This window comes from Chenopodium album, chromosome 8 (genome assembly GCF_948465745.1).
Source record: "Chenopodium album chromosome 8, dcCheAlbu1.1, whole genome shotgun sequence".
Lineage (NCBI taxonomy): Eukaryota > Viridiplantae > Streptophyta > Magnoliopsida > Caryophyllales > Amaranthaceae > Chenopodium > Chenopodium album.
The window spans coordinates 76,376,041-76,386,360 of record NC_137841.1 but is presented as its reverse complement, the minus strand read 5'-3'; the positions used below and the strand labels follow the sequence as shown (position 1 = coordinate 76,386,360).

At 35.3% G+C, this 10,320-nt stretch overlaps 2 protein-coding genes and 1 non-coding gene across 3 annotated transcripts; 1 reads left to right on the top strand and 2 right to left on the bottom strand.

Moving 5' to 3' along the window:
• The first annotated feature begins 1,164 nt into the window (after positions 1 to 1,164).
• Positions 1,165 to 1,245, top strand: TRNAL-AAG (transfer RNA leucine (anticodon AAG)). The gene has a single exon. It is a non-coding gene; the product is annotated as a tRNA-Leu (tRNA).
• Positions 1,246 to 2,301: 1,056 nt separating this feature from the next.
• On the bottom strand, positions 2,302 to 3,196 carry LOC145642469 (ATP synthase subunit b', chloroplastic-like). Its single transcript, XM_081693662.1, has one exon. The coding sequence runs from the start codon at positions 3,055 to 3,057 to the stop codon at positions 2,407 to 2,409; it is 651 nt and encodes a 216-aa protein (XP_081549788.1). The 5' UTR covers positions 3,058 to 3,196; the 3' UTR covers positions 2,302 to 2,406.
• Positions 3,197 to 3,944: 748 nt separating this feature from the next.
• LOC145556801 (uncharacterized) lies at positions 3,945 to 7,777 on the bottom strand. Its single transcript, XM_081618449.1, has 5 exons — positions 7,173 to 7,777; positions 6,483 to 6,582; positions 6,284 to 6,383; positions 5,074 to 5,162; positions 3,945 to 4,468 (listed from the first exon to the last, which is right to left on the bottom strand). The coding sequence occupies exons 1-5, from the start codon at positions 7,435 to 7,437 to the stop codon at positions 4,180 to 4,182; spliced, it is 843 nt and encodes a 280-aa protein (XP_081474575.1). The 5' UTR covers positions 7,438 to 7,777; the 3' UTR covers positions 3,945 to 4,179.
• Positions 7,778 to 10,320: the final 2,543 nt, after the last annotated feature.

The window sequence follows — 10,320 nt, the reverse complement described above, 5'->3', positions numbered from 1 at the left end:
TGGAAGGTTCCACCCAGCCAATTGGACTCCCGGAGGATATTAGGGACCATGGTAAACATTTCGACAATTTTTATTTTCGGGCGAAAAAAAATAAAAAAAATCAGAAATTGAAGACTAATATCCACGTTTTTTGAGAAATTTTGGAGGTTTCGGGCCCGGTGTCGAAAAGTTTTGAAATTCTATTAGATACATCTCGGTGTCATTTAATGTTGTTTGGAACCATATATGATCATTATCTGTTGTCATAAATATTCGTGGTAGCTAGGCTTGAATTAATGAAATCGGTGCAAATTGTAAACAGGTAAATTGGTCTTTTAATGGCAAATTGGATGGTTCCACCCACCCAATTGGATTCCTGGAGGGTATTATGGACCATAGTAAACTTTTCGGCAATTTTTATATTCGGGCGAAAACTAGTCAAAAAATTCCAAAATTAAAGGCTAATACCCACGATTTTTAAGAAATTTTGGAGGTTTCGCGGCCCGGTATAGAAAATTCTTGAAATTATATGAGATACATCTCAAGGTCATATAATGCCGTTTGGAACCATATATGATTATTATATGTTGTCATAAATGTTTGTGGTAGGCTTGAGTTATTGAAATTGGTGCAAGTTGTAAATTGGTAAATTGGTTGTTTTGGCTAATTGGATGGTTTTTCCCAGCCAATTGGACCCCCGGAGGGTATTAGAGTCCATGGTAAACATATCGGCAATTATTATTTTTGGGTGAAAAAAAGTCTAAAAATTTCATAATCGAAGGCTAATATCTACGGTTTTTGAGAAATTTTCGAGATTTCGGCCTGCAATATATTTGAATATGATCCTTTAATATTCCTTGTACGTTTTGTATGCAAAATCCTCTTCCACACGAAAATATAGTTCTACATTTGGCATATTTTGTTTATATAATAAGGACCTTTTAATTCATCCATTATTTTTCATTATTTGCTATTTAATTAATTAATTAAATCTAAACATGAATCTAGTGGTGTGGTTAATGTCAAGTTTGTCAACATTACATGAATGGAATGTCCACCAATTTCAGAGTTTATTATAGGTATATCCCTTTATATGTTATCTATGATTAATCAAAATATAAAAATATTTAATAATATATCAGTTTTTAAGATTAAATAATTTATCGCAAAATTGTAAGTGTCAAAGTTGAGATGGCCGAGTTGGTCTAAGGCGCCAGATTAAGGTTCTGGTCCGAAAGGGCGTGGGTTCAAATCCCACTCTCAACAAATTTTTTTTTTTTTCCTATTTTCCTGCAAGACAAACTCTCACATTGTTTACCCTGTACTTTCTGCTCAGCTCTTTCAGAGAGTATCAAAATATACCATTTTACATTTTACTCCCTATAACTATGTAAGAATATGTGAGTGAATTACGATGGACCAAAGGCGAAGAAGGCTGGAAACTCGCTCTGAAATTCAGCAGTGTAAATTAGTGATTAAAGAACAACTGCTGTCTGGATTGAACTTCAATTACAAAGAAGTTTGCTAAATGTGGTGCCTTGAATTATGCTAGTTTGTAATCTGAAGCGACGAGTCAGAGTGATGAGGTTACATATTGTTGTTTGATACAAGTATATGGCTATTGTGAAGAAAGCAATGGATCATTTGATGCATTTCAGACTTTCAGGGACATGGAAATCTCAAGTTCAAGTAAATGGAACCAATCAGTATAATTTCTGGACTGGCACAGAACAAAATTTCCATCGTTTTAAAGCGAAAAATGCTGGATTCTGGTTTCAAACCAAGCAACAGTTTCGAGCGTTCTTTCTTATGCAATCTTGAAGGGCAAACAAGTACATGCTCACATGCCAATGCAATTATTTTCATTAGAATACCTCCTGATATTGAATTTGCATTGTATTAAGCAATAAAGTTTGAGTTCTTTCTAAAAACAAGTAATAAAATAACTCGATTCAAGTACTACCTCCGTTTCATATTATTTGCAACGATTTGACATTAAGTAGAGAGGGAAAATGTCTATATCGTTGCAAATAATATAAAACGGAGGTAGTATAATGATCACAAAATCGCGATGCACAACTCGAGTTTCCCTGTCATTACACATTGGAATGGAAAATCCAAAGTGCACAACTACCTACAGTAGATGAGTTCATCATAGTCACATTATTCAAGTATGCTTTTGAGTCTATTAGTCTAGCCTTCTCATATACGAAGTAGTATTACTGTAATAGTATTAGACACTAAAATATGTGCTATTCTCTCCGTCACATAAAACTAGTGGGTGATTGAAATTACACCATCAACGTGACTATTCGAAACAAATTAATCATACAAGTATCATTTTATAAATATAATCATATTGATATGACAATATATCCATTGTTATACAGAAGGCAGAAATTCTAGAAACAAGAAAACAAAGAAAAATCAATTAACAGGAAGAACCTTCTTAACAATCTCATCACTAAGATTAGCAATCTGAGAATCAAGAGACTTAATAGTATCCTCCTTCTGCTTCTCCAAACTAGCCAAAGCTTCCTGAAGTTCAACCTCAATCTTCTTCCTTCCTTCAGCCAATTTAGCCTCAACTTCAAGCTGAGTCTCCTTCTTCATCTTATTCAAGGCAGCAGAAATCTCAGCACGTGCAGCGCGCATGACAGCGTTAGCTTGTTCCTCAAGCTGCTTAACCTCAGAAGAAGTATCCTTAACATCGGCAAGCTGCTCTTTAATGGAGGCATCACGTTTGTCCATGAAGTCGCCAAGAGGGGTGTAGTAGATCTTGTCGAGAGCGAACATGAGGAAGAGGAATTCGGCCATGATAATGGGGAGAGTGAGGTTGAAATCGAAGAGGGAGGCTTTCTCGATTTCTTCAGCGAGAGAAGGGTGGGGGAGGAGGTAGGAGAGAGAAAGTGGGGCGGCGGAAATGGCGGCGGATTTCAGGAGAGAGAAATTGAGTTGTTTTTTAGGGAGTTTGAGAAGGGGGGTTTTCAGGAGAGGGAGTTTGGGTTTAGGGGTGGATGTTGGTGGGGTGGTGGTTGGGAGGGTTTTGGAGGAAGAGGCCATGAGCATGTTGGCCATTGCTGCTGGTTATGGTTGTTCTCTGAAACTGAGAGTGTAGATTTTTTTTTTTTTTTTTAATTTTTGAAAATTTGTGGGGATTTTTGATTGGGGAAGAAGAATAAGGGGTGGTTTTGGGGATTTTGGGAGGGAGAAATTGTGGAAAAGGTTATCTCAATGTATGCCACACAATTTGGGATCATATATTGTGGTACTTATTTATTGTTTTTTTACAAAAAATAAAATTACCTTTAAAAATCTCTTTTGGCAGTTTTGTAAAAAAGAGCTTTAACATAAAAAATTAAAAAATAAAAAGAAAAAAAAAATTGATGGAATGTCGGAAAATCAACAAGATTAAGGGCCTGTTCTCAGTCTTCTCACTAACTAAATTCAGCTAAATTGAACTAAATTGAAATGAAATAAATATTTTATAAGAGAAGGAAATTATGAGCTGAACTGAATTGATCTAAATTAAACTGAAATGAAAATAAATGTATGAGAACAGACCCTAACTCCCTAAGTGCTTGTTCATCATCATTTTTTGTATCTTATCTAGTTTAACCACCAAAAACAGTAATTTTACTCCAACATTGAAAATCACCTTTTTCAAAGAGGATATAAATAATATGGAGTACTTCGTAGCTTTGTTCATTCTTGTAACAAGAGATTATACTTTTAGATTTGTAGTTGCATGAGATTTTCAAGTAACAAAGTGGATACTGTCGAACACTTTTCTCTATTGTAAATGATTCCCTACTTGACAAACTGTACTTGAAACGCTTCTTAACTGTTCTTCCTCTGAGAAGAGCAAGCAGTACATCCGAAAATGAAGTACCATCTCAAACATACTCAGTCATATAAAATGATTGCAAACAAATGGCAGAAAATGCAGATTGAAGCCTATAAAGTAGAGTTTAAAATTTTCATTGATAATTGTTTGTACGTGACAATGTGTCAGATGCTACAAATGTATATTTGGGTATGAGGATTTGATCCTAAAACTGGGTCTTATGCTCTACCAAGCACTTGAATTACTCCCGCGGTATAAATGTGTATACAACTTTTTTTGTGGTAATATGTTTATACATAACTATGTCCAAGAGAAGCCATTCAGCAGAGATATTTCTGTGCAAGTAGTGCAACTCAAATTTCTACCTGTGAGACTCTGGAAGAATAGCGGGGGTGTCTCTTATCAGAAAAATGAAACCAACCTCTTATGCCACCAGTACCTGTCCACCTTGATTGATTGGCTTGCCTTTCGAACTTCAGCTGATCATTGTTGGAAACTCTTGAATACAAAAACCACCCTCTGAATAGATGGGAGAGCATAGATTCACTGTGACTAGAGTTATCCTCAACTTGACAGCTTAGGTTCTCCTGATCATCAAAGGCCTCCTCTACTTTTGATGTTTCCTCTTCTTTGTTCTCTGTTCTGCATGACAGAATACCCTAATCATTCAGTTTCCTTGATCTAGAGTGCAACAAAGAGAACCTTAGAATTAAGGAGAAGTGACGATAAATTGCTTGCCACAAAGCCAGCTCTATTACCATCGGATGGTCTAATAATCAAGAAGCACTAAGAGTTTCATACATAGTCTTCAGAGACAAAATATGCTGTAGATTCTTTAAAAAAAAAAAAAAAAAAATCGATGTATCTGTGTACTTTAAGGGAGTGATTGCTTTTCAGCAAGTATAAAAACCGTCATAAAATTGTTTATTCTTCATCCTGTGTTGACCAACAACCGTGTAATAAAAAAGGAGCAAAGTATTTCATGATCTTTTCTTTAAGTTGACTGGATCTAAAGAGCAGCATGCTTCAGAAATCTGTCGCTAGAGGCAGCGTTATACAGAAACACCAGCAAGACAAACAACCCAATGCCTTAGAAATGACCGCCTAGGTAATAGAACCACTACCTAAACATCCTAAAGTATGCATCTGCCACCTTTAAGACCACTTAACTCCATATAGGTGTAACATTAAATTGCAGCCATGGGATAAAGCAAAAAATATGGAAAGAGCAATAGATGAAGTCTTACGTTGTGCAAGGCTTGGAAGCTTCTATTCGTTTTCTTGATCTCTTCTTTATGAGGTTGTAAGCAATGGACACATGCCGAACAAAACGAAGCTGCAAACATCAAGTAAGGTCAAGTCAGCACAAAGAAGGAGGAAGACCTCACAGGGTAATCCACTCAGGCGTCAGGAAGACACATATAGCAACAACTAAATTTACAGAATACTAGTAAATAACTTATCAAGATAGGTTACAAACATCAAACAACCTCCAAGACAACATAAAAGCACTTAACTCTATATTGCTGAAGCATTAGTATCAATACTATTAAAGCTTCTACGAAGGACTAATAAGAAAAATTTAACAGCCAAGAAGACCAACACGGTACAGTTTCAGAAACAACTGCATGTAGAGAGAAACTTAAGAGAAGCCCAGATGAGCCTCAGGAGTTTATGTCAGTTAAACAAATTACAATAGATCCATTTCCAATTCTCTTAAAAAATGAAATAAAAGAACAAAATTTATAAACCAACATATAGATAGACGAAAGATGACCTATATCAATTTACAAGAGATTGTTTCTCCAGATATAGAAGCAACAAAACATCTTCAACAACAGCTCATCATGGAATGTATAACCAACAAAGAGGTTTAGATAGTAGTCCTCACCTATGCTAATTAGGACCAATGAGGCAAGAATGCAGTGCAATCCAAGCTTATATTGAGAACTTATACTCACTAAAAGGAAAACTAGTGACATGCTCTAAAAGTTATTTGGAATAGAATATCTTGCATCGACAAAGATAATAAGTAATTAGAGAGCATCCTTATCATCACATCCGAGCTAAAAGCTGGTCTATAAACAATCAACTACCACAAATTAAATGGCTCACAGGTGCTACCTCCCTGCTATACATTACACTAAGTAGACTCGAATTGAAATCCAAATTAGCTAGCATTAACTGGCAGCACAAAACATGCTAAAAATTTAAGACTTCTCACTTTCACTTGAGAAAACCTACTGTAACTAATATGAAAGTAGATTTTTGCTTTGCTGTAGACAACAATGGATAAAGTGTATACATTGAAAACAACCAAGATAAAGTTTTAGAAAGGATCAAGTCTCTATGTGATTCACTTTCATTTACAACATCAAAATGGCATAATTTCCCATGCTGCTTGCAACAAAAATGTCAGAGCACTGAAAGTTTTAAAGAGTATGTAAGCAAACATACCTCATCACCATCCCTGACACCAAAATTCCTGAGATACTCACTGTCAATTAGTAGCTTCTGACCACGATAAGACAAGCAAAACTGTGTCCATACATGTCGCCTATCAACAGAAATAGGTAAAACATAATTGGTTAATCAGAGCTAGTTGGGAAAAAAATATCATGAATATAAAGCTGTATTTGTAAATAAAATTCCATACCACGAAATCTTGCCAGTTTCAGCAGTAGGCAAATTACTGAAATAGCTCTCCACTGCCTGCTTGAGATCAGATATTGTAGCCAACTTTATGACCTCAATTCCTACAAAACCGTTCAATAACAACCTCATAATCTAATCAAACACAATACACTATAGGCCAAGCCTACAATACTTTGAACATAACACATTATTCCTTAAGAAGATCTGTATTCAACTATCCACATCAAAATCAAACTATAACTAGTCTTCCAAACGTAATTCATTGTTCACAAATCACAAGTTCCTTCAAATGTCCTCCACTCTCCATGACAATAAATTCCGAGCATAACACAAAATGCCTTAAAATTCACCAAATCAAACAAAAATAGGACGACATACAGAAATTCAATAATCTAATAACAAAATCACATATAATTCCTTTTGTTAGTGTCTCAATTTCGATTAAAAGTCCTACTGCATCACAATTGACGGCGAGGCAACACGAAAACTACCAAGAAATCATCAAGATTAACATCACTCTCAAACAATTAAACCTAGCAATAGCTGAAAATGCAATAATCGCCATTCTCAGAAACAGTTAGAACATCCACATTATCATATTTCATTTGCATTATTCCAATTGAAAATAAATTACAATTACAACCCTAGAATACAACAATATGAGATGAAAATGTGAGAGGGAGAAATATACCGAAAGAGGAGCCATCCAATTTGAAAATGGTGAGATGAATAGGAACCTGAGAAAGCTTATCATACGAAAAACTCTTCCTGGAACTCACAATCGACAACGCCGTTGAAACCGACGACGAATTCCGACAAAAACTCCGGCGACCTTTCGACGACGACGGAGGCGCCTCAAACGGAACCCTAGACAACTGCAATCCACCTTTTCTACCTTCGCGTTTGCCGAACAATTCATCCTCTCTGTTAACCGCCTTGAAGCTTAATCTTCGCATAATCAAAAATGAAATAGACAACAACAATCACCAAAAAAGGTTTCTCTCTCCTTCCTCTACCTCTTTCTCTCTCTTTGTTCTTTGAAGCAGAGCTTTAATGGCGGATTAAGGAGGATTCGTAGATGAGAGAAACACGCAATAAGGAGGATAAAATAGAGTATTATGAGATTGCGAAGATTGGATTTGCTTTGGTTTTAGGGCGAAGAAAGGCAATGTAATATTGGGTGGTGATTCTTCTGATTTAGAAAGAGAAAGAGGAGAGAGAAAGTATAGAGAGGATCAGAGTACAAAGAAGGTGATGAATGATGATGCGAATGGTGCCTGGTTTTTGATGCCTGCCTTTGTTCATTTCCCAAATTAGTACACTTGGTTTTTTTAGGCGGCTTTTTGTAAGTATATACTTCGTACTAAGGGACGGAGGAAGTAGTATATAATTCTCTCTTTCAGGCTAAGAGAGTGTGGATTTACTATTTAATTTGTATATGTCGCTCAAAAAGTATATGTATATCCGAGTGTATGATAAACTTTTCAGTTTATTTGAGATTTGAATAAATGTGGTGCAATTAAGTTTGTTAATTCAAATGTCAAACAATTCACATGTTGTTGGCTTAATTCGAATACGCTCTCCTTATATAAAGAGAAATATGTTCTTTTACAGGATTGATTAGCAGGAGATAAGATGATCTCAACTTACAAAAGGACATCAATAATATGGTTTCTATGATTCAATTTAGTGTGAAAGCAAAAGGCTTTGAGAAAATAGACGGAATTTTGATTCATTTCGCTATTATGCGTAAATTTTATTGTACTCAAAAAATAATCCAAACAATCAAACAAACCCTTAAAAATAATTTGTAAAATGATACGCAAATGATGGGTTGAAGGAAGAAGCCATTATTGAGAACGCTAATGGCATATTGGTATCAAAATATGGGATACTTATCATTTGGTTGGAAATATTAGTACATCATTTCTATTTTTAAAAAAAATTGTTGATCATTTCATATGTTCATACATGACGATTAAATGTAGAATTTGATCATTTCATCTTTGTTACAGTACTAGTTTAGGAGTGTTATTTTAATGAAATTTTGCATTAAACCACCTTTTATAACCCTTTAATTGCAGGAAACCACCTTATAAAAATTTTTTCGCAAAAACACACCTTAATCGTAAAATTTTTTGCAATCACACACCTTTTCCCGGAAAATACCCATTGACCTTGTATTCCGGGGTTGACTCGACCACGTGCCTCGCACGTGACACCCTAAAACCACTAACCCTCCCTTTTCCGGCGACCAACCAAATTCCCCACCCCACTGCCGGCGAAGGCGACCACCTCCCTACCCTAGCGCCGGCGTTCTTGCTCCCTTCCCTTTCCCCCAACCCACGAATTCTCTCTCCTCCTCTTCCACCTAACCACCATCACTTCCTTCACTCTCACCACCCGAACCCAAGATCCACCACCACCACTACCCACTTTCCTAAAGCGCCGCCCACAAATCCTCTCTCCTCCTCTTCCTCCTAAAGCGTCGTCGTTCGATTTATTGCCCAGACCCAAACTCCGTTGTTCGTCAACCGCCATGGATGTTGCACTTCACGAAGGTACGAGAATTGGGTTTAGGGCTTGAGGGTTGGGTTTAAGGACGGGAATTGGGAAAGGGAGGGGATGAGGTCGTCGGCGACGAAGGAGGGAGGTGGTCGTCGGCCACTAGAAGTGGGTGGCTGGGGAAAAGGGAGGGTTAGCGGTTTTAGGGCGTCTCATGGTCGAGTCAACCCCTGAAAACCAAGTCAATGGGTATTTTCCGGGAAAAGGTGTGTGATTGCAAAAAATTTTACGATTAAGGTGTGTTTTTGCGAAAAAATTTTTATAAGGTGGTTTCTTGCAATTAAAGTGTTATAAAAGGTGGTTTAATGTAAAATTTCCTTATTATAATACCTTCTTTTATTAGATTTATTTATGAATAAATAAAGGTTGTTTTAGTATTAAGACTTTTTTTTTTTTTTTTTTTTTGAAGAAAAGTATTAAGACTGATTTAGTTGGTAAATAAATAAATGGGTGTTTTTCTGAATTCACCATTATTAGTTTCTTGATTCAAATGTAAATCAGAGATTCTTATGTAGTAGTGCAATCATTTCTTATTATTGAATTCAATTTCTTTCAAACTTTGTTGACTAATCTGTGTAATTTTGTCTAAGTTGTTCGATTAACTACCATTTCTATAAAATAGTCACATTAGTGTTAGTATAGATGTACTTGTATAATGAAAGTTTATTCAGTAATCTTGATAAATTTCTTGAGCAAATCTATAGGTTATATATATTATTATAGTTTATATTAAATTGCATTCACTATACATATATATATATATATATATATATATATATATATATATATATATATATATATATATATATATATATATATATATATATATATATTTCGTATGAATGCTTTGCGTGAAGAAAAATTTGATATTGCTAAACTGCCATATGATTCAATTGATTCATAGTCGGTGCATATCATTATACAAAGTGAACAAATTAAACGAAATCGATCAATCGTCTTTCTCTGTTCTTGATTGGAATAAAATGATTACTTTCTTTCATTGGGAAATCGAGATCTCATGACTTGTAGTATTTGAGAAATATCATGTTTGATGAATAATTAGATGAATTTTGACGAAAGAATTAGATGAAAACATGTACACAAGTTCAAGACAATCAAAACATAGTATATAAACAATGTAAAAGTCAAAACATGTTAACTAAGCTCGAAAAAATAAATAAAAAAAATATATAAATAAAATAGAGGTGTATTACATGCGTTCACCTGATAATCGTGGACCCTTATTGGTAAAGCTTAGACTGGTGATGCATATC

Excerpts from the sequence above, each read along its gene's own strand:
- LOC145642469 (XM_081693662.1), bottom strand. The coding sequence starts at position 3,057 with ATGGCCAACATGCTCATGGCCTCTTCCTCCAAAACCCTCCCAACCACC.
- LOC145556801 (XM_081618449.1), bottom strand. The coding sequence starts at position 7,437 with ATGCGAAGATTAAGCTTCAAGGCGGTTAACAGAGAGGATGAATTGTTC. Across the intron at positions 6,583-7,172 it reads ATTGGATGGCTCCTCTTTCG|GAATTGAGGTCATAAAGTTG; the intron begins GTATATTTCTCC and ends ACGGTTTTGTAG. Across the intron at positions 4,469-5,073 it reads GCTTCCAAGCCTTGCACAAC|AACAGAGAACAAAGAAGAGG; the intron begins GTAAGACTTCAT and ends TCTGTCATGCAG.